Source organism: Macaca thibetana, chromosome 13 (genome assembly GCF_024542745.1).
Source record: "Macaca thibetana thibetana isolate TM-01 chromosome 13, ASM2454274v1, whole genome shotgun sequence".
Classification (NCBI taxonomy): domain Eukaryota; kingdom Metazoa; phylum Chordata; class Mammalia; order Primates; family Cercopithecidae; genus Macaca; species Macaca thibetana.
In genome coordinates this window covers 80,688,603-80,714,747 of record NC_065590.1, presented here as the reverse complement: position 1 = coordinate 80,714,747, position 26,145 = coordinate 80,688,603, and the positions used below count along the sequence as shown (strand labels likewise).

The 26,145-nt window shown below is 53.8% G+C and overlaps 2 protein-coding genes across 3 annotated transcripts in view; one reads left to right on the top strand and one right to left on the bottom strand.

Annotated features, from left to right (window-relative positions):
* Positions 1–3,335, bottom strand: part of OTOF (otoferlin) — a 103,224-nt gene extending 99,889 nt beyond the window's left edge. Inside the window, exon 1 of the mRNA XM_050753866.1 lies at positions 3,163–3,335. Within this exon, the coding sequence (XP_050609823.1) occupies positions 3,163–3,241 (79 nt within the window). The 5' untranslated portion in view covers positions 3,242–3,335. The remainder of the gene's footprint in view (positions 1–3,162) is intronic.
* Positions 3,336–7,242: 3,907 nt separating this feature from the next.
* Positions 7,243–25,501, top strand: FAM166C (family with sequence similarity 166 member C). 2 transcript variants are annotated; one of them, XM_050753850.1, is made up of 4 exons: positions 7,243–7,372; positions 21,190–21,463; positions 22,791–22,903; positions 24,570–25,491. In XM_050753850.1, the coding sequence occupies exons 1-4, from the start codon at positions 7,299–7,301 to the stop codon at positions 24,712–24,714; spliced, it is 606 nt and encodes a 201-aa protein (XP_050609807.1). In that variant the 5' UTR covers positions 7,243–7,298; the 3' UTR covers positions 24,715–25,491. The 2 variants fall into 2 exon arrangements, with proteins under 2 accessions (XP_050609807.1, XP_050609808.1); XM_050753851.1 differs by lacking the exon at positions 7,243–7,372 and adding an exon at positions 7,621–7,794 and having other exon boundaries at positions 24,570–25,501.
* Positions 25,502–26,145: the final 644 nt, after the last annotated feature.

Genomic DNA, 26,145 nt, shown 5'->3' with positions numbered 1-26,145 from the left:
TTGTAACTCCTGGAAGGCCAGCCTGGCCCCTTCACCTCAGGGTCCCAGGCCTGTGCACAAATATCAGCATGTTCAGGAAATGCACTAACAGGGCAGGACCAGCTTAGGAGCAGCCAGGGGCAGTAAGAGCTAAGAGCTAGATATAGAACTGGCTGGGAGCACTGAGGAACCTGAGCGTGGGGCCGACTGACCTGAGGGCAGTGGGAAAAGAGGTGGCCACAGGCAAAGCTGGTGCACGCCCAGCCAGATGAGAACAGGAGTGTCGGGGGTCTGCCTGCCTGGGTTCCTGCGCAGCATCTCAGCAGAGGCTCCTATAGAGCAGAGGCCAGGCCCAATCTGCCTGCTCCTGGCACAGACTGGAACCCATCAGATGTGTTCTCCTCTTCCCTTTATATCTCACGTGGGGCCCTCTGCTCACTCCTGGCCGACAGGGGGAGAAGGCTGGACTGGAGAGAAGATACGTCAGGGGCCAATAGCTGCTGCCAAGGAGAACGGGAATGGCTGCCTCACACACACATCGGCTGTATGAATACTCTTCCCTCAAACTCTTCCATACCTATGGTTTCTCTGAAGCAGTCTAGTGAGGTGCGTGTTATTATCATGTCCATTTCACAGATAAGGAAACTGAGGGTCAGAGGGGTGAAGTAAGTGGCAGAACCCAGGTAGAATCTAGGGCTTCTGACTCCATATCCAGAACTTTTTCCATGATAGCCCAGCAGGGCTCTTTCCTTAGTGTCCTGGATGGCACAGCACAGAAGGTCAAGCCGTATTTCAACCTGCTCTGGCCTACCTGGGGCCTCTGCCAATGGGCACAACTCACCAAGGGCTCCCTTACCCACCCCAGCATTGAGCTTCACTCAAAAGCCTTGGGGAGCCTGGGGCCAGTGTCTGCCTCTGCATGTTTACCAGTTTCTTGTTTCCCCCTGCAGAGGACCTGCTCGGCCCCCAGTGGTTGCGTGTGCTGGGAGATGCTGCGGAACGTCGTAGAGTGGGTCCATTCCCTCTGAATTGTGGTCGGTGTTGGTCTTTTGGGATGCCTACAGCTGTCAACTGCTGGACGCTGCAGGTGAGTGGCTGAGGCATCTCTGGTTGTAAAAAAGGAACTTTCTGGAAACTGCTTGTCATCTGCCTATTCCTGCTGCCCAGCCCCCTTCCCCAGGAGCTCTGCCCATGGCCACCTCCTGCTGATGTGGAGCTTGGAAACTATTTCTCCACTCAGTCCAGAGAGCAAGGGTTGCAAATAGACTAATTCCTGTTTGGTCAGTGAGGCTAAAGGCCCAGCCCTTCGCTGCTCCAAGGAGAAGATGGGTGTCAGATAGACAAGGTGCTGCCTCCCAGGTGGCCCAGGAGGAGATAAAGAGCTTGCAGGATTGAGTACTCAGGATGGGATCCTGAGAGCTGGGGCCACCGTGCCTCAGCCCCTCTGTGAATGCCACGCACAGTGTTCTACCCCTGAGTCTTGGTTTCTCTGCCTGCAAATGGGCCTGTCCGGTGCAGACTGGACTGTCTCAGCATAGCTGCAGCAGGACGGCAACCTGTAGCTTAACTACCCCACACTATGCTGCCCATGGAGCTCAGGGCCACATTTCACATGTGAAAGGACACATTTGCTTTTTCTAAAGCCAGCATGAGCCAGCAGGTGGCACACGGAGGGAGGTCCAGGGTGCTGCAGAGAAAGCAGTCAGTGGGTTGGGGTGGGAGGCAAAAGGCAGCCCAGCCCACACCTCCCTCTCCCTTCTGCCTGACCTCCTCCTGCTGGCAGGGCCACTGCCATCACCTCCACCCCTGCCTGTCCCTATGAACACAAGCTGCAGTGTGGGCATCCCAGGGCCTCTGAGTAGGTGATGTGGGTGCCCCAGGGCTCTTGCTGGAATGTTCTGCCAATGGCCTCTCCAGTCCCTTCCAGCAGAGGTGCAGACATGTGTCCAGCTTGGGCCCCAAGGTTCACTTCGCTCTTTAGTATGGTGGGGTCCTCTCTGCCCCCTCTTCACTACTCTCAGACCCCTCTCTTGGGAGAAGGGGCCGTGTCTAGTGAGAAGCACCGCCAACCCCCAGGGCTGGGGAGCGACCACATGAAGAGGCAGAGGTGGGTTGGTGAAGGACACAGTCAGCCTGGCCCTGCCTTTCCCCACTTAAAATGCTCAGGGGCTCCGCTGTCCACGGGGTCAGGTCCAGCCTCGCATCCTTGCCCTGCCTGGCTCTCTGGCCTCCGCTCCTGCATACTCTCTGGGCTGTAGACACATGGAACCTCTTTCGGTTCCAGAGTTTCAGCTCCTCTCAGCTCTGGGCACACCGTTTCCCCTGTCTACTTAGTCCTCACCTCCTCTCCTAGCTCCCTCCTGCTGGTCCCTCGGGTATCAACTGAGTGTTGCTTCCTCTGGGAAGCCTTCCCTGACCACCAGTCACCAGCCTGGGTGAGGGTGCTGCTTCTGTAGCATGCATGCTGCACTCACCCCCACCCTCTGTCTCACATACCTGTGCTGCTTGTCCCACGCCTGCCCAACAGATGCAGGCTCCTTGGGGCTGGGGCTGGGTTGGGCTCAGCTCTGTGTTTCTACCCCTATCCTTGGGACACAGTAGATCATGATAAATGGTCACTGAAAACATGAGTGAAAAGGATGAGAAAAGACCAGACAGAAGAGAGGTGAGGGTTTCCTAGGGTCCCCACCCATGAATAGATGTAAGAGAAGCCAACAGTGTCCCCCATCACTCTGGGGCCCAGGGAGCTACTGGCTGCCTGGTTTCTCCCGGCCACCCTGGGTGTCCCAGGCTCCAGACCTGGCCCCTACCCTGTGCTCAAGGAAATCAACCTGCAGGAGAGGGAGAGAGAGGAAGAGGGGATCCTGGGTCTCCCTGAGCTCAGGGATGTGGTCCTCACTTCTGCCTCCCCAGGCAGAGGGCTCTGCACCCTGCCTGGGCACTGGCATGTTGAAGCGCAAGGAGACACAGGCATGGAAGCACAGGCAACCGAGATTTTCCAGAAATCACAATGGCCAGTCAGTCCCAGGCAGATGACTACCTGTGAAAAGGCTCATTGTCCCAGGCCCTGCTAGAACTTTTCCCACTCATCCTCCCAGCCCTGTCCCATCCCCGGCCACCTCCAGAGCATGCGCCGGGCCAACTCTCAGAGCTGGCGTCCCTCTAAGACAGGGGCTTCCCTACCTCGGAAAGTCACTTTGGCGATCCGGTCTCCCCTGCCCCGCAGCTCCGAGACCGTCTTGAGGTGGATGAGCAGGGCCATGCTGGTGTGAGCTGCCTGGCACTGCCAGGCAGGAGCAGCAGGAAGGAGCTAGCTGGTGGAGCGCGGCTCACACGCCTCTCTCTTCTCTGCTGCTGCCTCCTCCTCCTCCTCCCGACCCCCCTCCGATGCTGCCCACAGAGACCAAGGCAACCAAGCCGAGCTAAGCTGCTCCTGCAGCGACTCACAGAGCCTCCCAGCCCCCGCCCCTCCAAGTTGTCAGCCCAGCGTGTGTGTATCAGTGTGTGTGTGCGTGTGTGTGTGTGTGTGTGCACCCAGTGTGCAGCCTGGGAGTGCGGCAGAGTTGGAATTCATTATTCAGCAGCCGCCAGCTCCCAGATAAAGCTCTGTCCAGCCTCAGGTGTCTTCTCCCAGCTCCTGGAAGGGAGGCTCTGCCCACCCCTCTGCAGGGCTCTGCTGCTTCCCTACTAAGCAAGCCCTGCCACCAGCAGTGGGCACAGAGGAATGGGCATGCGCATGGGTGGGGTGGGTGTGGGGCAGGGGGCACTCCCACCCACAGGGGCACACTACAAGAAGAAGGAAATGTGTTTGTCCACCTATGCCCGCCTCTTCCCTGCTGGAGACTGTGCCCCCAAGAGGCTGGGCCCTGAGCCCTGCCCTGGGATCACTGTTTCTGAATCTCAGGAAGCAGAGAGGCTGGGGCTGCTGCCTGAGGGGAAGCTCAGGACCAGGCCACGCATGATGGAGATGCCTGGTTGTGGAGACAGCAGAGGCTTATGTGCTACGAGGGGCCATGTTTAAGGATCCAGGGCACTAACCTAGCCCCACCCCAAGGCTGGGGGTCAGGCAGGCTAGCGAAGGTAAGCCAGGCTGATGTTTGCTTTCCAGCCAGAGGAGCAGAATTGAATGGCCTTCTGCTCTTATAAGCTGCTAGGGGCAGGAGAAGGGGTATCTACAGTGAAATTTCTAAGGACCAAAGGAGAACTGCCCCCTCCTGTCTTCCAGCAGCATGCACCAAGGAAAGGGACCCTGGGGGCCAGAATCCCTGATGCTGGAGGCTGTGCTGGGTCATCTGCACCCTTGCTCTTGCCATTCGTTCTTGGTGGAATGCCCTCCACCCCATCCTGGACTCAGCTCGAGCGCCTCCTTCTGGAGGTGCCTCTGTACCTGCACCCCGGCTGGGTCGGGGTCCTCCTCTGTGCTGCTCCTGCCTCCTCTCATCTTACTGAGTCCTGGGGCTGCTTCCCTTGCCTCTTCCCCTACTGACCTCAGGAGGACCCTGGAGCACAGCATCCCTCTACCCCAGAGCCCCACATGGTATCCTGTGCACCGTAGAATGCCCAATAACTGTTGAAAGGAGAAAAGAGTAAGCTCAGGGATCTACCTGAAACAGAGTCTAAAGGTTTAAAAGAGAAATACTAATTTTTCACAGCATGGTAACAAGAGGTTACTTCCTTTGAATTCTACATTCCAAATAACCTACAGTATGTCCCAAGAGCCTTCTTTCCTCCTTCTAGATATTTCCTTGCTACTGTGCCCTATTTTTTTTTCTACTTACGTTTTTTTTTCCTTTGCCCTTTTTCCTAACCAATTCTTGCTTACCTTTCTCACATTTATCTAATCATAGCGAATTTTAAAATGTCTTAGAGTATTATGTTTATTGAATACAAGTGAATGCTAAATTTTCAAAACCTGGATAAGTTTAATGTCTTAAAAAAAACCCACCTAAACTCACTAGCATTTTCCATCCATGAGGTCATCAGGTGATCTGTGTTTTTAAGGCTTGGTGGCTACAAGGTAAAACAACAACAACAGAAAATATCTCCTTCCTTGGTTCTCTGGAGGTCCTCCCCTGAAGGGAGTGAATTTCATGAGGCCTCTTACAGACCCTGTGCATCTTTAAGTAAAAGCCCATGAACCTGCCCTAGCCAAGGCATTGATCTCTGCTGAATCTCACTTTCCACATCCATAAAATGGTGGCAATTTCACTCACCAGCTCTCAATGGAGTCAGCTGACCCTTCTGAAACCTAAGACAGATCCCCCCTTTTTTTTTTTTTTTTTTTTGAGACAGAGTCTCACTCTGTCACCCAGGCTGGAGTGCAGTGGAGTGATCTAGGCTCACTGCAACCTCTGCCTCCCGGGTTCAAGCAATTCTTCTGTCTCAGCCTCCCGAATAGGTGGGACTACAGGCATGTGCTACCACACCCAGCTAATGTTTGTATATTTAGTAGAGACGGGGTTTCACCATGTTGGCCAGGCTGGTCTCGAACTGCTGACCTGCCTTGGCCTTCCAAAGTGCTGGGATTATGGGTGTGAGTCACCGTGCCTGACCAGATCCCACTTTTTAGTGTCTATTCTTCTGTTACCCATTTTGGTAACTGAGTATATAATTTATGTAACGAACGTTTACTGAATTCTTTCCAGAGCCAGGTGCTGAGATTCAGGGATGAATATGATATGGATGGCACAAGATCCCAATCAGACGAGACAGATGGACTAGAACACAGGCAGGTGGAAGGCAGGGTGGTGGATTTACCAGCAGGACTGGTTGGGCAGCCGTGAATGGGGGAGGGAGTAGGTGGTCAACCTCACCAGGGCTGGGGGTTTGACTCACGTTTTCCTTATTGTAGAACATGTTCCCCAATGAGAATAGAGAAAAATACAGACATGACTACATTCTGAAGGATAGATGGAGTTTCCTTCCACCCAGTTTGTTTGCAGCCATTCCTTTGCCTACAGCTTTCCCTTTCCCACCAGGCCTCAGTGTTTCTGCTTCTTGAGCCTCTGGGAACCATGTGGCTCCCCTCCATTTCACTGGCATTTGCCAGGGGGAGTCTTTGGAGAATCCTGGTGGCAGCATCCTGTGAACCTAGTAGCGCCTGTGGTCTTCATCCACTGCCATTTACAGAACCGAAGTGTGAAGGGAACACTGCTCTCCATCTGGCATCTAAAGGGAAGAAGCAAGATCCGGAGATGAAGGGGGAACTGCCAGGCTTCTTCATGACACCAGGACTGCTGCAGAGGGAGCTGGGGTGGCAGGGTTGCCACCCGAGTCACCAAGAGCCTGGCACCATGGAAGCTGTCCCCATACCCTCACGCCTTATGAAAAACCCAAAGGCCCTGGCCCTGCCCTAGGCACCAAGGCTGGTGTGAGGGTCCCTAGAGAAACCCGGGTGAAGCAGTCCCAGGGAGGGAGGGAGGCAGGATTACACAAGGGGGTGGGCCTTCAGGAGGCCTGCTCTCTGGGGCAAGCGCCACCCCTGCAGATGCCATCCCCAAAATGAACGGCAGCATTGGGGACAGATGTAAATCACACACCCAGACGTTCTATGATTTTCTTTTTGCCCCTTACCAACAAAACTCCTTTTATGGAGTAGTTTGAGGGTATGATGAGGTGAGAAGGTAGCCACTAGCTAGAGATTAAGGAGAAACATGAAAAATGCCCCTCTTCGCAACCCGCGCGCACAGACGCACGCACGCACGCGTGTACACACACACACATACACACACATAATTATGCACAGCGTCCTAGGCAACCACGCCCAGCACGGCCCACTGCAAAGCCCCTTCCTGGAACCCCCATAGAGCTGGGGTGCAGGGGAAGCCTTGAAGAGACATAGCTCCTGGGGACCCTTCGGCTACTCAGGTTTCTGGGCCTGAGCCACGGTGGGGCAGCTGCTTTGCGCGTGGCCTCCAAAGTCAGGACCTGGCCTGTCCTTTGTGGTAGGGTCGCGTTCCAAGCCGGGTCACCGCAAGACGGATCCCGCGAGGCCTCTACAGCGATTTTCTGCCTCTGTCCCGCATCCGAGCCTCTGCACATCCCGCACGCAGCAAGGCAGAGAGCCCAATGCGTAGGGGAGAGTGACAGGGGTCACCCAGCAGAGCTCGCGGGAATGGGAGGCGCCTTCTGTGCGCGCCCTGTGGGGCTGCTCCGGGAGAGGGCCGCCAGAAGGGCGCAGTGTCCCGGAACGCGAGGACAGCGAGGCCAGCTGGCGTTGCCAGGAGGGCCGCCGTGGCCGTGGCCGTTGCCGGGTGACCCGCCGCTGTTTACCGTGGGGCGGAGCGGAGCGCCAGGCTCGCTGCACTCGCGCACCCACCATGGCCTCCCGCAGCGCGGGCACCCTACTGACCGAGTTCAATGCCGCCTACGTGCCCCCTGGCCTCATGCCCGGGTAAGGCCGCGGGTGCGCCTCCTCCCCTCCCCCTTCCGCTAGCGCCCTCGTCGGTGGTCGAAACTCAGCCCTCTGCCCCCGATTCTGGGGTTGAAGGAACCCCGAGGAGCCGATTTTCCACCCGACGGGGCGGGGGGCATTCCCGGGGATTTGTGGTTTCAGAGTAGGAAGTGGGCGGGCACGGGCGGGGGTGTCCCCAGATTCCCCTTCGCAGGAAGGCGCTCCCTGGCAAGTGGGGCACAGCCAGCAGGGGGTAAGGGACCTCCCGTGGACCCAGCCAGGGAAGAGGGAGGAGATGGAGTCACGTGAGGTTTAGTGCTTGGAGACGCCCCAGGCGGGCAGCCTGCAGGCTTAGAAAGAATGCAAGAAAAAGCAGGCCCCTCTGCCCCGGGCACAGGGCCAGCTCCCAGCGTTCGGGCAAGGTCAGTACTTGTTGGTTGAAGGAGGGAAGGATATCGGGTGGGTGCGGGTTCGAAGAGCCTGGCGAGGCCGCAAGAGCTGTAGTTAATGGGTCATGCATGCAGTACCCGCCCGACTTTGCGGTCGGTCCTTTCACCGATCTCCCTTTATCCTCCCAGAAGTTTTTCTTGGAAAGCTTCCTGGCCACTTGCCCTGAGTGCTGGCTTGCTGTTTAGCGCTTTCAAATGCTAGGTTACACCTACCTTTCTTTTCTCTGGATATTTTCAGACTCCAAACATCTAACATGCAAGTCTGGCTGTTCCCTCCTGTTCTTTGGCTCTTTCTCCCACAGTGTCTGATGTTTCTACTCCGGACCGCCTCTCCCAGGGTGTAAGGCTGTCTTTATCCCTCCTACCAGTCAGCATGGGTGCTGAGAACAGGCACTGGATTCTGAGAGGCAACCTGTACAATATCAGCAAATCTATATAGAATGAATGAATGATCCTAAGATCCCTTGTCTGAAACAAAGAGTGAACGAATGAACGAAATGAATGTCTTGAGGGTTCTACAGGCAGGGTCTCCAAACAGGTGAAAAAGCCCACATGCTCTCCCCTGCAAACGGAACAGATGGCAAAATGAAGAAAAGTGTATTTGGTATGAAGTTGGGATTGTTTTGAAGCAGAATAAGCTGGACACTGAGGTGCTGTGACATTCAAATCATTTCTGGACACTGCATGAGAAAGTAGCAACCAGGGGCTGGTGCTGTAGTTTTAACCCAGCCCATTTGTGGATGTGACCTTTTTCTGGGCCCTGGAGAGAGCTTGCTGCCTGCAGGATGTGTAGAGGCTCAGATGTCCACCCGGGTTCCCATCAGACAAAGCTGATATACCAGATCATGGTAGTTTCCTGAAACCAAGCCAGGTGACTTAGGATTTGCCTGTTTTCCTTTATTTAAGGCATTCATGTGGATCAGTGCTTGGGACACACCAGGTGTTACGTTAGGAGGCTGGGAAGACAAAGACAAACAAGTGGGGGGCTGCCCTAGTGTGGTGTAAACACATAAGGTTTAGTTCAAATCCATTTTTGCCACCTTGGATGGTGGTGTTGACACCACATTCTGGGTGTTTATCATAAGATTTGATTTTATACATTGACTTTTTTTCTTAAGCCTCCCACAGTCTCCAGTTGGAAACTTTTCAGTTATCTGACTCCTGGACATTTCCCATCTGAGGGGCAAGGCCCGGTGCTCCTACAAACCCTGCCCCGCAGTTCCCCCACTCTGTTTGGAAGGGGTGGGAGCTGCAGGTTTCAGAAGCAGTCCCCAGGGTGCTTTCCTATTCCTGCCACTTCTCGGCAGTTCCCTTGAGTGCCCTGTCCTGTGATTGATTTAGAAATGGCGATAAGAGGATCATGCATGAGGTTTCAAGCCTGGACTGGGCTAGTTTGAGCAGCTGAGCCCGTATCTGCTGCTTTCTCATCTGGATCTTTCTGGAAGGGATGTGTTCCCCTTAAAGATTCCCATCAGTGAGGAATGAATTGAGTCGTTTTGTGTTTCCAAATGCTACCTCATTGGCAATTCTGTCAAGTTAATGAAAGAACCCAAGATTCCTGACCACACTTGGAAAATTACTATTTTTGTGTGTCTGTTCAAACACTAATTACAGGATTTTAAAGCGCAGCCAGTCTCTTCTTACACTCAGATCACCCCCCTCTTACCTGCTTTATTTGTAAAGGCAGAGAATATTCATGCTGGTGTGGACCTCAGAGATCATGTAGCCCTGTCCCCTCCTGTTCCAGATGTGGTCACTGAGGTCTGGGGGGACTTGCCTGAGCCCCATGCTGGTGATGGAAGTGCTGGGCTGGAGCCAGGTCCCTAACGCCTGTAATAACACCGTGATCTCCTAAGTCTGAGCTCCAACTACGTGCCAGGCACTGTGCTGGGCCCTTTACAACATTTTCTTCTTCTTCTCCTTCTCCTTCTCCTTCTTCTTTTACTTCTTCTTCTTTTTTTTTTTTTTAATGGAGTCTTGCTCTGTTGCCCAGGCTTGAGTGCAGTGGCGCAATCTTGGCTCACGGCAACCTCTGCCTCCTGGGTTCAAGCAATTCTCCCTGCCTCAGCCTCCCGAGTAGCTGGGATTACAGGCACACACCACTATGCCCAGCTAATTTTTGTATTTCAGTACAGATGGAGTTTTGCCATATTGGCCAGGCTGGTCTCAAACTCCTGACCTCAGATGATCCACCCGCCTTGGCCTCCCAAAGGACTGGGATTATAGGCATGAGCCACCATACCTGGCCTTTCTTCCTTCCTTCCATCCTTCCTTCCTTCCTTCCTTCCTTCCTTCCTTCCTTCCTTCCTTCCTTCCTTCCTTCCTCCCTCCCTCCCTCCCTCCCTCCCTCCCTTCCTTCCTTCCTTCTTTCTTTCTCTCTTTCTTTTTTTGAGACAGAGTCTCGCTCTGTCGCCCAGGCTGGAGTGCAGAGGCACAATCTCAGCTCACTTCTTCTTCTTTTTAAAAATCATCACAATAACTCAGATAAGGAATGAGCAGCTTGCCCAAGTCATTCAGCAAGTTGCTGAGCCTCGTCTTTGTGACTTCAACACCCCAACTCACCCCAATATCTCCCCAACCCTCATGTGGCATTTCACCTGCCTCCCTCATTTAGCAGGGAGGGAATGGGGTCGACAGTAAGAGATGGACTCTGGACCCAGCCTACCTGGTACAAATCCTGGCTCCATCACTTCCTTACCCTGGGCAGGTTATTTACCTCTCTGCCTCACCTACCTTGTCTGTTCAATGGGGATGATCATGGTGTGCAGCTTGAAGAGGTTTCAGTTAGTTAACATGCCTAAAGCCTGGCACTTGGTCATTGTTAGCTGTTATCATTCGTTAGATCTCTACTGTGTTCAAGACCTGGTTCCAGGAACCCCGGGAAACACGAGACAATAACAAAGCTGGTCTTCAGCCTCGCCGGCCAGGGCGCTCCATTTGGTCCCTTGCCGTTCCTGGGGACACAGCTCCTAGGCACTTTGCCACAGGCAGTGCCTGCCTGCGCCTGGCCTGGGTGCTATTCCCGCAGTGGGCAGGAGCTCTCGGGTCAGAGTCCCTGAGATTTGAAGCGGTTTGAAGGGATGAGATTGGCCTCAGTGAGGATCCAAGCTTCCTGCTTGCAGGATCTGGGTGGCATCCACTCCTCATTCTCTGTTTCCGGCCACGCCTCACCCGGCTCTCAGTGCAGACACCTGGCCTGCACCATGCATTCATTCATGCCCAGACTGCCCCTGTGCCCCATGCCCACAGCTCCTGCCCAGTGGCTGTCACCAAGAGTGAGGGAAGGAGGATTTGCCTCCCAGCCCCTCTCTCTGTCTGCCTGGGGTGGCAGTTGTGCCCGCACCTGTCACTGAGCTGGACCTTGGAGACCTCAGGGGCCTGTGATCTTAAAATCAGTGTGTTCCACTCAATTGTCAGGAGAGTGGTCTCACAAAGGTGGTTGTGTCCCCATCCCTAGAATCCCTGTACAGCAAACACACACAGTGGTGTGCTGGCAAATGTTTAACAACCAGTTCTCTGGAGCAAAACTGCTTTGATTTGTAACATTCATCCATATCTGTGGTATAAATACTCTCACCAAAGCTGATTTCAAACTATCAACATAGTGTCCTTAATTGCAGAGTTGGGGAGGGATGAATGCACAGCTGTGCAGCATTATATAATATTTCCACCCCACAGATACGGTGGACATGACAACCTCAAACACAGGTGATAGTAACGTGGTAAAATAATTAGGAAGTGAGGAGTTTTGACTATTTATCTCATTTGGTTTTAGTGTGTTTTTCTTCCCTCTGAGACAGAGCCTTACTCTGTCACCCAGGCTTGAGTGCAGTGGCACGATCACAGCTCACTATAGCCTTAACCTTCTGGGCTCAAGTGATCCTCCCACCTCAGCCTCCTGAGTAGCTGGGACCACAGGTGTGCACCACCATGCCTGGCTAATTTTTGTATTTTTTGTAGAGACAGGGCTGCCCAGGCTGGTCTCGAACTCTTGGGCTCAAGCCACTTGCCTGCCTCAGCCTCCCAAAGTGCTGGGATTATAGGAGCCACCATGCCTGGCCTAATAGAACATATTTAATTGTAATTTAATATAATTTGATATTTAATACTGGCTTGTTTATTAACAGACTTAACAAATTCCTGAAAATTTAGAAGTTGATTCCCTTGAAGCCAGTAGGCACTGCCTGCAGCCCACTACTGCATGCCCCTGTGATACGGTTTGGCTGTGTCCCCACCCAAATCTCATCTTGAATTGTAGTTTCCATAATCACTACATCACAGGAGGGACCAGATGGAGATAATTGAATCATGGGAGGAGTTCCCCCATCCTGTTCTCATGAGAGTTATTTTCTCACAAGATTGGATGGTTTTATAAGGGCTCCCCATTTGTTGGGCACCCATTTCTCTCTCCTGCCGCCATGTGAACAAGGACATGTTTGCTTCCCTTTCTGCCATGACTGTAAGTTTCCTGAGGCTTCCCCAGCCCTGCGGAACTATTATTAGTCCATCAAACCTCTTTTCTTTATAAATTACCCAGTTTTAGGCAGTTCTTTATAGCAGTGTGGGAACAGAGTAATACACCCTGCCAGCTTCCTGGGGCCTGGGGCCTTACCCTTCAGGGAGAGAGGTCAGGCCAGGCTTGGGAAGGGAGGGTTCCCAAAACATTTGCATTTCCAAAACCCCTTCCACTTCAACCCAGGCCCTGGCACCAGAGGTGCAGCCCTCCAAACAGGCCAGTGCATCTTGGGGTATGAAACAAAGGCCATCTGTCCAGGGAGAGGTAGGGGACCCCTTTTGCCCATTCGTTAGTATTAGAATCTCCTGGGGAGCTTTAACTATGACCTGTGCTCAGGCCCCATCTAGAGATTCTGATGTCATTGGTTGGGCTGGGCTAGGGCTGCAGGAGTTTTTAATCCTCCCAGGCAATTCTAAGATGTAACCAGGGACAAGAACACTCGTCTGAGAATTTCTATGGCCCCTTGCAATGCAGACCACTGTTGACAAACTGGCAGGTGTGGTCCTGTTTTCAAGCATTTGAAAGAAGGGGCCTCCTTGTGTGGAGCCTGTGCCATTCTCCTTGGCACACCCCCGCCCCCAGGCTGAGAGGTCTGACTGAAGGCACAGCAGGTGCTATTTTCATTGTTCAGTTCTCATCTCCAGCTGAGAGAACAGATCATTGTCCCAGATTCCAGCCCAAAACACAGAAGCAGAAAGTAAATTCTACAGCCCCTCAATTCTTCTCCCTCTGGGCCCTGTCCCCACAGGGAGCTTCCCTCTCTATCCCCCCAGGAGGCAGCCTGGTCTCAGAGGGCCTCACACACTTAGGGGGCCTCTGGCCACTCACCTGCCTTTCTTTGCTGCAGTATCTTCTCTTCTGGAGGATTCATAAACCACGTCATTCCCCACCCCCTTCCCAGGACCTCTGCCCCAAGGCCAGCCCCTGTCTCTTTCCTGGAATTCAACTCTGAGCTGTTCAAGGACATTTCATAGGTAACTGGTGCCTCTCAACCTTGAGGAACTGGGGAACCCCCTAAGAACAGGTGATCAGGGACTCCTGGAGACTTGGGCTTTGCAACAGGGATCCCCCTTCTCTCCAGAAGAAAGACCAACCATTTAAAATGTGCCACCGTTTGTCAATTCCATTCAACAGATATTTACAGAGCATCCACTGGGTGCAGGGAATGCCAAGCATGCCAGTATGAGTACAACAGAACCCTCCCTCCCCAGAGAGCCTATAATTCATACAGAAAGAATATTCCAGTGGCTCAGATTATTGTGATATGAAAAAATGTGAACTGAAGCCAAGTGTGGTGGCTCACGCCTATAATCCCAGAACTTTGGGTGGCCAAGGCAGGGTGGATTACCTGAGGTCAGGAGTTCAAGACTAGCCTGGCCAACATGGCGAAATCCCATCTCTACTAAAAATACAAAAATTAGCTGGGCATGGTGGTGGGCACCTGTAATCCAGGCTACTTGGGAGGCTGAGGCAGGAGAATTGCTTGAACCCGGGAGATGGAGGTTGCAGTGAGGATCGTGCCACTGCATCCAGCCTGGGTGACAGAGTGAGACTCAGTCTCAAAAAAAAAGAAAGAAAAACATTATGAACTGAGACATAGGAGACGTGCAAAGGGCAAAGACAGCTCCACGGAGCGGACAGGCAGGGTCTATGGACTGGGTCATGGAGGCTCCATGGGAAAGAGGGCATTCAAGATGGACTTCGAAGGATGGGTAAGATCACAATGTGGGAAACGAGGAGAGCAGAGCCTTCTGGATGAAGGATGTGGCTTGAGAAAAAAGATGGTGTGGAGGTGCCAGAAGGGTGTTCTTTCAAAGCAGCAAATGGCCTCTTTGGCTGGAGTGGGAAAGCTGGGATCTGACAGAGGATGATGCGACTGGAAAGACCTCTCACAGAGGCCCTGGCATGCAGGGACTGACCCCTGGCCCTGCTTGTGCTTGGTGTCACAGGCAATGGGGAGTCCTTGAAGGATTTTGCTCCTGGGGAAGGATCTGATCAGAACCGTCCTCAGTAGGAGGTGTTGTGGAGGACAGGATGCATTGTGGAATGGGCACATGCCAAATAGTTGCTGGTTAATCAGTTAATAAGGCTGATCGTGGGATCCCCGATGGCTCGTGGTAATTAGTTTTAATGTTGACTGTGGGGCCAAGCAGTTCTATTAAGAGGCAGGGAAGGGACTGCTCCTTTTCACACAGTAACCCACAGTGGGACTTAGAATCCACATGTGACCATTGCGCAGGGGCCCGGCTTGGCACAGTCTCCTGGCTTATGTGGTGTACAGATGGATGGAGGGACAGGGTGGTGGATGGGGGCAGAGGAAGGGGTTGAAGGGGAGGTGTGGTGGCACCAATACAGCAGATGCTGCCATTGGGACCACTCGATGCCCTGTTATAACACTTGCCATTCCTCTCTGTTCCTCCTTACCTTGGCCTGCCACAGATCAACACAAACAGGATGGCAGAAGGCTCCACTGTGGAGCTCAGGGCATGCTCAAAAGAACACAAATGCAGGTGCATACAAGGGACACAGACCTAGCTTGCCAAGATGTGCCCACTGAGTGCTAAAGAATGTGAACCTGCACATGTATGCAAGTGTGTGTGCACACACACACACCTGTCTGAGCAGCAAGCCCTGAACAGAATCCAGGCAGAACTCAGGAGGATTGCGGAGGAGAGGGCTTCTATTCTATTGGGATGCAAATATCTTGGCATTCAGAGAAGGTGGAGAAGCAGGGAGCAGAGGAGGAGTATGGCAGAGAGCTTGGGGGCGAAGAGAAGAATCACGAGAACACATCATTTTTCTATGGCTCCTTTCTTCAGAGGAGCCCAACACCCCTGTGGGCGGGATGCTTCATGCCAACGTGTGCTCTGCTGATCAGAGCCACACTCCTCTTAAATCAGGACTCCAGGGCATGGTGCCCCCAGAGTTTCTGGAATTCTGCCTCCTCCAGTGAACATTTGTTGAGCACTTGTCATGTGCCAGGTGCCAAGGATAAAGGAGAGCATGGATTAGCAGAAGAGACAAGTTCATTCGGGTCTGAGTGTGAACTTAAGGATGACAGTCCTCCCAGCGAGGCAAGTGCTAGGTACAGGGTATGCAGTCAGGAGAGGCAGCAGGGGGCATGGATCCTTTGCAGTGGGTGGCAGATCCCCAGGTGGGCAAGAGGGAAAATGCATCCCCGGTAGAGGAACTCCGTGCAAAGGCCCAGAGGCCTGAAGAGTACGTGGGGCCCCGGAGACTGGAAGTAAGGCTGCTGGGGCCCAGGGCACCTACAGGGAAGTGATGGAGGAGAGGAAGAATGGATCTGGTGTTGTGTGGACAGCAGGCTGGAGGGGGTGATGCTTGGTCTAGGAGACCAGGGAGGAGACTGGAGATGTCCAGGCAAGCAATGAGGGAGGCTCGTAGCAGTGGGACGGACGAGGGCCGCAGGCCAGTGGCTAAGGAGAGGCCTAAGCAGGACTTAGAAAGAGGTCAGATGTGGAGGGTGATGGAGAAGAGAGGACACAGGGCCATCGAGTTTCTGGCTTAGGTGGAGGTTGGAGGGGGCAGGGGTATACTGGAGGAAGAGCAGTTTCAGTGGCGCTGGGTCTGTGGCGTGGTGGCCCGGCCTTGTGTGGGCAGCCAGACACGTGGATCGATTGCCAGAATGGTAGAGGCTGGAGACCCAGATCTAGCTGTCATTGACACACGGGACACACTGGAAGTCTAACATAGACGAGATCTCCCAGAAGGAATGGGTCCCTGAAAAGAGAAGAGGACCGTGGAGCAACACCATCGCCTGGGAAAGGAGCCAGACTCAGGGGCTCCCCCTGCCCCAGGGCTCTCCTCAAAGCCTCACCCCAGTGGAAACTCCTCCAGTACCCACCCTGGGAATGGCCTTCCCTCCTTGTGGTTGATAGCACTAGAGCCTTGACCGCGGTCCCACTTGGGTTGGAGCTGGTTGTACCCAGGCCAGCTCAGCACGGCCCCTGACACATGCACCCCATGAGTCAATAAACACCAAGTAAGGACTGGGGTTGGGGAAGGACTGGGCTCGGGGAAGGCAGGCTGGGCACTATGGGTCTTTGTGTTCCCAGCACTTACTGTGTTGCCAGCACACAGCAGGTTCCTGATAAATTAATGTTTCATGCCATTTGACTCTGTTTTTAAAAAATGATGTGTGTACAAAGAAGAAAGCAACAAATCACCCCAAATCCAAACACCCTGAATTATCCAGGGTTAACATTTGGTGAATTTTATTCAGAGTTTCTCTTTACGTGTATATTCAGATGAGATCAGGCACGCTCAGTGTGGTATGGCCGTAGACCTTATGTGTATATTCAGATAAAGGACTAGATGGAGGAGTGAATGGATGGATGGATGGATGGATATAAAAACAGACAAAAGCAACTTTATAAAAATATAATCGGCCGGGCGCGGTGGCTCAAGCCTGTAATCCCAGCACTTTGGGAGGCCGAGACGGGCGGATCACGAGGTCAGGAGATCGAGACCATCCTGGCTAACACAGTGAAACCCCGTCTCTACTAAAAACTACAAAAAACTAGCCGGGCGAGGTGGCGGGCGCCTGTAGTCCCAGCTACTCGGGAGGCTGAGGCAGGAGAATGGCGGGAACCCGGGAGGTGGAGCTTGCAGTGAGCTGAGATCCGGCCACTGCACTCCAGCCCGGGCGACAGAGCGAGACTCCGTCTCAAAAAAAAAAAAAAAAAAAAAAAAAAAAAAAAAAAAATATATATATATATATATATATAATCGTACCATATTTGCTATTTTAAAATGAAATGCATGAAATCGAATCTTAATAGAACTTAACTGAAGAGAAAGAAACTGCAGCAAAATGGAAGAATAGGTGGATTTGAGATAAGTGTTAATTCATCACAAGAGATATTAGTACAAAAAGATCCCTCTATAGGAGACAGAGAGAGGATAAAAACCATCAAAGGGCTACAGCCATTATGTTGTACTTTTTTCTAACGACGTGTTTCAATTTTAGATGCCATGGGTTGACTCCGATTTAAAGAGATTCTTAGTAAGTGCACCCCCATCTCCCCTCCACCCACCCCCTAATTTTGGTTGCTTAAATTAGTTTTACTTTGACAGGTTTTATAACATTTACATTCCGTTCTGTAACCAGCATTCACCTAGTTGCTATTCCTGGTTCTGCACTTAAATAGATTTGAAGCTCACCACCACTCACTCTAACAGAGGTTCTACATTACCGAGTTGGTTTTTTTCTTTTTCTTTTGAATCATCTCTTGGTTGGCAGGATTTTGTCACTGAACATGACTTTCAAGAAGAGCTTGTGAGTGCTTTGGTCGCTGAGCCCTTTCGTGCTAGGAAAGGGTGACTTTGTACCCCCGTGACCGCCTGGCTGGTGTGGTATTCTTGGGTTGCGTTCTTTTCCCTGCGGAATGCTGTGGGTATCCTCCTTTGCCTTTCATTCTATCGCTTCATCTTTTTGCTGGGGTTGGCAGCACCTGGTGACCAGCATCTCTTCCATTCCCTAAGTTCCGAACCACTTGAGAAAGAAGATGAAAGAGGAACGTGGCTGTTAGAGAATGGGGTGAACACAGCCTTAGAATGAAACAGGCGGGACTGCGCTGAGCCCAGCCTCCTCCCCACGGGCAGTGCCTGTCCATCTAAAACCTAAGGCTCAGAGGGGCGGAGCAGGCTTCCTTGCTTCTGAGGAGGAGGAGGAGGGAGGGGAGGGGCGGGTCACAGGCTGCCCAGTGTTTCCCAGTGACTCACCACCCAGGTGTTCCTCCACCTCCAGTGCCCAAGAGCATGTGGGGCTGGGAGATGGTTCCGGTGTGGGAGGAACCTCCCCTCCACGTGGGAGGAGCCCTCAGGATACAGGAGACTGCATCTCCCCATCGCCTGTCTTTGACGTCTTAATTTATCGAATCTATATCTTGATTCAGCTTCATCTACAGCACAAAGTACTCTCAGGAACTTGCTTGCATGTCTCAGGTTAGGTTTTTTCCCAAAGAAGTTTCTTCATCGGTGCCAATGTTGCAGCGGGACAGTGTGAGCCAAGGACATTGGATTTGGCAACAGCAGGATCTAACATGACCTTAATTTAGATGTAGAGGTTCACGTTTCAGTGGTGGGTCTGAAGGCAGACTGAGGGAGGTCAAGGAAAGGGTGTGAGTTGAGAAATCAGGCAGAAGGTGCAGCGTATTCCTTAGCGAGCTCCAGAAGGAGGGAATCTGCAATCCCGCCTTCCTCTTCACCATCTTTAACGTCTCCTCTCTTGGTTGCTTCCCCTCTGCCTATAAACGGGCACCAGCCCTCACTGCAGAAATCTACAACCTAGGAACCACGGCTCAAGCCCGCTTACAGGCAGAGGGGAAGAGGCCAAGAGGGAGGGGGACATTAAAGATGATGGAAGAAGGGCAGAGGCTGAGAGAGATAGGGAGAGACAGATGGGACAGTGAGGCCTTGGGTGAAGCCAGAGCAGGAGCTCCAGACCCAGGAGTGGTACCCAGGCTGGGAGGAGGACTGTGTCTCCTGGAGTGGCCAAGGTGACCACCCAGCCTCACTGGAGAGACAACAAGGCACCCACCAATTCCTCCGTCTTCCCAGTTCCGGAGGAGACCTGGCCTCCTTGGGGAACTCAGGGGGCCGAGGAGGAAGGGCACTGAGGTGGGTGGAGAAGAGTCAAGACCGCCAGGGTCACGGTGTCAAGGGCAGTGCCTCTGTGGCATCCAGGGATGTGAGTAGTGAGGCTGGAGGGGGGCCTGTGCAGCTGGGGTGGAGCCTCTCCCCTCTGCAGCCTCATCGCGGCTCTGGCCCAGCCAATGCTGGATGCTGTGAGACCCCAGGAAGGCACAGCTGTTGAGGGCAGTGGGACCAGGAGCCAGGGAAGGACTCACTTTGTGTGACCTTCCCTACAGTGAGCAGGCCTGTCAGCAGTCACTCGGCTTCACTTGCTTGCCTTTTTCCTGAAGACAAAAAGAAGGAAACCGTGCGTTGCTATCTAATTCCAGGCAGCACCCATTCTGTTGGTGAGACCGAGGCCCAAGGCACAGGGAAAGACCCCAGAAGAGGCGAGAGTGGGGGGACGGAGTTATATCTAGACGGCTGCAGTGATTCTGCAGGACTGGGGTGTAGGGGAGCTGATGAGGTTGGAGAGCTGGGCCAGGGTCAGATCACAGATGGCCTCGAATGCCATGCCAAGGATCTGACTCTGAACTGAAGTTCAGTTTGGTGCAGAAGGGATTGCAGGGGCAGGGGTCTGGTGCAGTTAGAACAGTGAGGTTGTTACGACCACAGTCCAGGTACAAGGGCACACAGCTGGGCTCAGTAGGCTTGGATGGAGCTACCGGACTTGGTGACTGACTAGATGTGGGTGAGGTGGATGTGTCAGTTTCTGACTTAGATGGCTAGGGGTTACTTTTCACAGAGATGGGACCAGACTGTCAGGGAAGGTGGGGGTGGGAGATCAAGCCTGGGAGACATCCAAGGGAGATGTCTGGTGTGCAATTGTACATAGCAGCCTAAGGCTTGGAGAGAACTCCCAGGTTGGAGCTGTGGACTGGGGTCATCTGCACACAGGAGGTGGCTATGGCCATGGCATGGCTGCCATCACCCAAGACAGACCCCGGAGGTCCACCAGTGCTTAAGAGGCGGGCAGAGGAGAAGGCTCATGAAGGTGTGGTCAGAGATATCGGTGAAAGGAACAGAAAGAAGCAAAGGTGTCATCCAAACCAAGAGCAGTGTTTCAGGAAGGGAGAGGTGGGCCATGCCCTGTGTTACTGGAAGGCCCAGCAAGACAGAGCGTGTCCACCGACCTGCAGCAGCAAGGGCACAGGCGGCCTTGGGAAGAGCGATTTCAAGGGCCTCATGGAGCAGAAGTCAGACCCCGGAGAGTGAGGCGTGCAGGGGGGCACAGGGCCGTGCTGCTCGACAAGCTTCCGCATTGGCCGCGAGTGTGGCGCCCGTACTCTCTGGGGGTTGCTGACTCTCCCTTGTTTTGTCAAAATAAGTCTTTAGCTCTTGGAGCGAGTCTCATTTGACCAAGGATCTCTAGAGTGCCTGTGTCACCAAGGCCTCCGCTCGCCCATCTCCTGTCCCTCTCATGGAACCTCCTCGGTCGCAGAGGGTGGAAGACTCCTTGTAGGCTCTCAGAGCTCCAGCACCTTGGTCAGGTCTCCAGGCTGCCTGAGGAGCGCGTTGGGAGGCTGCTGTGCCGGGAGCAAGGCTGCAGCATGCTGAGCCTAGGCCTTGCTACACCACATCTCCCACCCATCGCCTTTCACTCACTGGGCCCCCACTCACTTCTCATACTCCCCCTACCCTTTCATGAGATAACCGCAGAATGGGGGAGCCAGAGGAGGCCATTGCATCTTCAGGCCATCGCCTAAGTAAATGCGGGCCCCTGGAGGGGCAGTGATTTGCCTACAGCATTGACCAGGGTGTATCTGGTGTTCTGGCCCCTGCGTAAGCTCCTGGTCTGGAGAGAGGAGCATCTAGGAAAGACCTCTGTGGGGAGGGAGAGGCCCAGAGTCCCTTGGACTTGGCCTTCCCCAAAGACCTGAGCAGGTCAGTGCACCTTGGGAAGCCTCTCAGGGCCAAAGATGGCTACCAGGCTCTCCTGACTCTACCCTTCTTCTTCTTCTTCTTTTTTTTTTCTTCTTAATTATTATTATGTTTTTATATAGAGACAGTCTCACTGTGTTGCCCAGGCTGGTCTCAGAACTCCTGGGCTCAAGTGTTCTTCCTGCCTCAGCTTCCCAACATGCTGGGATTACAGGCATGAGCCACCGCACCCTCCACTTTTAAGGGCCTCTCTTGGAACAGACCTGGGGTCCTTCATTGATCTGTGGCTCCACTACCTCCTCCGCAATCGGCAGGTACCAAGGCCACGTCCCCACTGTGGCCTTCTCCTTCGGCGCTCCCTACGGCACCACCACCCTCAAGTACTTCCAGGACCACCGCAACACAGCCATGGAGAAGAGCCACACTCCTTTCAGCCAAGGCGGCCACTTCCCCACCATCTTCTCCACCAACCCCAACCTCCTGCTGATGGAGCGCGCGAGCACCCGGGACCGCTGGCTGCACAAGCCCAGCTACACTCGCTTCAACCTGGACAGCCACCGATCCACGGAGCTCACGAACTTCTACGAGGTAAGCTGTGCGGGGCTGCCCTGTGGCCTCCCCTCCTGCCCACCTGCCCCCACCACGGGAAGAAAGTGATGGCCAGAGACTGGGGGAGACCTCGTACCTGCCACAGTGTCTTGATTTCCTTTCTCAGAGCCCCTGAGCCAGCAGGGAGCATGGAGGGTTTGGCTAAAGGGAGTGGGGAGGCTTAGGACTTTGCCCCCCTGATCTCTCCCCACATCCTGGGGCTTCTGGATCTCCAATTCCTGCTCACCCCCACTGCCAGTGCAGCTAGGGGTCTCTAGGGATGCTCCCTGCCCTTACCTCCCCCTGGAGTCTCTTGGATCTGTGGAATGCCATATATTTTCGAGGTGAGTAAAAGGTCTAAGATCCACCCACCAGATGAATAACACGAACAAAAGCCCCACTAGAGCCCGCTGCCCCAGGTCCAGCCCCACGGTGTTTTATCCACTCGCATCCGAGAGCCTGTTCAACCCCTCCCTACCCTGCAGCCCCCCTGGGGGCATGCTCTGAGTCACCCTCAGCCCCAGGCTGGAAGAGACTGCCCTGCAGGGAGTAAGCCCGAGGATGGGGACCTACCCATACCCCTGTTGTTCTTGTCCTGCTGTTTGGGCTGGTAAAGCCTCCCTGGATGTGGTTCAGACACATTCCCAGAGACCACAGGTGCATGGGCCTGAGCTGGCCCTTATGCCCTTGGCAGGGATACAGGTTCATTCTCTCCTGTGTTCCCAAAACCTTACTCTCTCCATCACCTTCTCTCGCAAGCCTCCCTGTCTAGCCTGATTGCAAGGACAAGGTATGTCCTGGCCCCAGGGCAGAGAACTTGTATGAGTAAGGCAACTTCCTCGGGAGAGGAGGAGGTCAATGCCACCAGCCTCTGATGCATATGCAACCATCTCGGGGGGTCTGCCAAAGCCTTTCCCTCCATCTTGGCGCTCAACAGAACATGCCCCATACAGGGGGGAAGGAGAGAAGGGAGCAAACACAGGCCAGGCAGACATGGTGCCTGTGTGCACAGCAGGTGTGCGTATGCCTGCAGGGCTGAGTTTTTGTACTTGGTCCGAGCTGGTCCCTTGTTTCATTTACACTCTGTAGCAAAGCTGGTCTGGTCGGTGTCATTATTCCCATTAGGCAGATGAGAAGTTGAGGCTCAGTGAGGACAACCAGCTGGTTGGCAATTGAGTTGGGACCCCAGCAACTCCGGGACTCCTCCAGGGGCATTAGGAGAGGTGGCCCCCAACCCTGCCCAGGTGCAGCAAAGCATGGACTGCAGGTGCCTGGGGTCAGTCCTGCAGACTAACAACCTGTCATCTCTTCCTTGATTGAACCATAGACAGTCCAGCAGCATCGGAAGTACTATCAAGACAAGACGGGCACGGTGCCTCGAGTCCCCTACTTTGTGCTGCCCGTGAGGGAGCCAGAACACTACCCCCTCCCCACTGTCCTGTGAGTTGTGAGTCCCTGCCCTCCCTTCATCCACGCAGTCAACAAACGCACCCATGGGGCACCTGCTCTCGGCCAGGCATGCACAGCGCACAGACTGAGAAATGAGTTGAGGATCTTGCCCTAAAATGTGCAGTGCAGAGAGTGATGGTTGCGGAGCAAGGGGGTCAGGGCATTGGCAGCCTCAGGGGGGATGCTGGTAGCCTGAATGGGTGAATCACGAAGAGTGCTTTCCTGGCCAGATGCACTGGGAATTTGGGAGAAACTCCGTAAGCTCAGTGGGCCTGAATCTGCGGACTGATGCCCTGCCTGCAAAGGCAGCCTGGCAGCTACACTAGTCCTAACGCGGGCGCCCATGCAGAGAGCAGTAAGGAGCTGCTGCCCTCTGGTGGATACAGAGGGCACTACACCGAGCAGGAATCTTCCCCCAGCCCCGTCCACATTTGGAAAATGTTCTCCTGAGGACTTTCTGTCCATCTAACAAAATAGGAAAGTTCCTTGCCTCCTGCCCCTCACTGCTTTTATCTAGGAGAGCTCCTTTCTCCAGGGAAGGCCCACTCTGCCCTGAAAGATGACCTGAGTACTGTGGTTTCTGTGCTCTCTCCTTCCTGAAGCGCAGGCAGGGGTATCACTAACTCACACGAGGTGTCCTGGGGTGGGATAGGGTGGTGGGTGGTACCTGGCCTGCAAGGTCAGTGGATAGAGCTTGGGATTTAGCTCCATACCGACCACCCCCTGCTTGCCTCAGAGTCCTGAGATTCACCATCATCCTTACTGATAAAGCAGCATCTGTTTTCATAAGTTTAATGGTTTTTATAGAAACAGGCTTCACTGCATCCAGAAGTTCCTTTCTGCAAGATAGGATCATTTTACAAAAAAAGGGAGGGAACCCGAGGTTCATTTATCACCTGGGGGACTTGTGCTGCATGGCCTGGATGGTTGGAGGCAGAGCTTGGAAAGGAAGCAGCGTCTCCCATCACCACCTCTAGGACTCGGGGGCTCTCTCCAATCTTGGGATGGCTCTGAGCCAGTCCGTCCCTGGAGTAGAGTGGGACTCTCCTATGGACAGGTATCCTCTTGAGACAGCTCTGGCCAGGATCCGCCCCCACCCCCATCACCATGGGGAGAGCGGGACACCTCAACTGTGTTCCTTCTTCAAGTTGCCTGGCCACTTGCACTGCTGCTGACAGTCTCACACTGAATGCAAACGGCCAACCAGGTGGTTGGGAGAAGAGGGTCAGTGATGGGCCTGGGGCAAGCCCCTCCCTCCTGGAATCCCCTCCGTCAGCACCATCATCATTTCTTAGAACATTTGCTGTGTGATTACTCCTTGTCCAGAGCTTTACATGCGTTACTGCATTTATTCCTCAAGTCAACGCTAAGAGGGGCATACCACCACTGAGCCGTTCTTAAATATGCACACTTCTAGCAGGAGTTGGGACCAGAGTCCATCCCAGGTCTGTCTGACATCTGTGCCCTCACTCTTCACCACTGTGCCACTATGTAAATACAGGTTATTCCCACCCCAAGTCCAGGGGGACCTATCAGGTGTTAAGCTGACGAGTAGCCAGCAGGCCAGCTGAAAGTTGGCACATGGGGCTGTGGGTGGGCATGCATCACCCTCTTTCCCTGGCACACTGCATAACATCAGTCCCATCCTCACCCCTAGGCCTCCTCTGTGCCCGAAGAAGAAGTGGCACCTTTTGAGAGTAGCCCCCGAGAGCCTGAAGACCTACCAGACCTTTCCGTCAGGGAAGAGGGTCTCCCCGCAAGAGCGGAAGAGGAGAGACTGCTACTTTGAGTTCAGAGCATGAGACCAGGTTCCTGATGCCTGGGATCCTGGGTGGAGGCCAGCCCGGCTTCCCTGGAATAAAACCTTTAGCCGTGACCATCCTACCCACCTCTCCTCTGGATCCCAGGGACACTCGGCCACAGCAGGAAATGCCCCCTGAAAGTCACACAGCATTGTGTCCTACGGGCCTGCGGAAAGCTCTGTCCCAGGGACTGAAGCCGAGGAAACGTGGTGTCCGGCTACCTGACAGGTCCAGCTACCTTCTCCCCAAGATGGAGCAAGTTGAACTGAGGAATGTAGGGTTCCCTAGCCTTAGTGGCAGGCCACTCAGGTACAGAGACCTCCCACCTGATTCTACTGGTGTAAGCAAGGAAGTCCAGTTACCCCGGTCTAAGAATGAAGGGGAAGTGGCCCCAGAATAATCGTACTGGGTATGATTGGAAAGGAATTTTCATCGGAGCCCTGACTTGGCATCGTTTGGTTCACACGATCACTTGTGAGGGAAGAAGTGTTATTATCCCCACTTTACTGATAAAGACACTGAGGCGCAGAGAGGGTGAGGGTGAGAAAGTTGCCCCAGCTTACACAGTTGGGAAGTAACACAGCCAGAATTTGAACTCAGGTCTTTCTGACTCCCAAGTCCTGGTTTTTCCATGACACAGCCTGCTTGTGGTCCATGTGGAGACTGAGGGGCAGGGAAGACATAAACCTTGGGATCCTGAAGGAGCCTGTGGAGGGTGGGGCCTGGGAGGAGAAGCTGTGCGCAGCAGGCACCCTCTGCATTCTGCCGAGGCTGGCTTGGACGGGTGGATGCGGCATCTACCCCTGAAGCTGTTTCTAGAAGAGGATGGGAGGGAATGACCTAGGACCAGGCCACTCTTCCAGGAATTCCTATGTTTCGGGGCCCCAGGCCAGAAGTGGATGCTGGGCACGGATGCTGAGGCCACATGCCTGGGGTGGTCTTTGAGGTCTGGAGGATCCGCTCCCACCAGGCTGCTGCTTCCTACCTCCCAGGAGGCTCCTGCCTGCTGGGGCAGGGGCAGGACGGGGGTGAGAGCCCCTCAGGGACAGGATCAGGGATGGAGACCTCAGACCAAGGTGGGGACCTTCTCCAACATTCCAGCACCTCTTGGATTTGATCAAGGGCACTCCATTAAACGACAAGGCCCTTATTGTCCTTGAACAGGTGAGTGAGGACCTAATGGCAAGGGGAACACAGCCAGGTTCAAGTACACCTGGGGCTGGAGCAGCCCCTCCTCTGTAGCCAGCGATTAGATTAGACACCTCCCCCAGGATAATGTAAATAAGAAAAACCCAGTGGGGGGCTTCTGTGTCTCCAAGTCCCTGAGGAGCTGGACCCCAAAGGCTCTCTGTGGTGGCCAAATTCATTCCAGGGCTTGGCTGAATAGCAAAGCAAATAAACTGATTGCTGGTCCCACAATCAGGGCCAAGA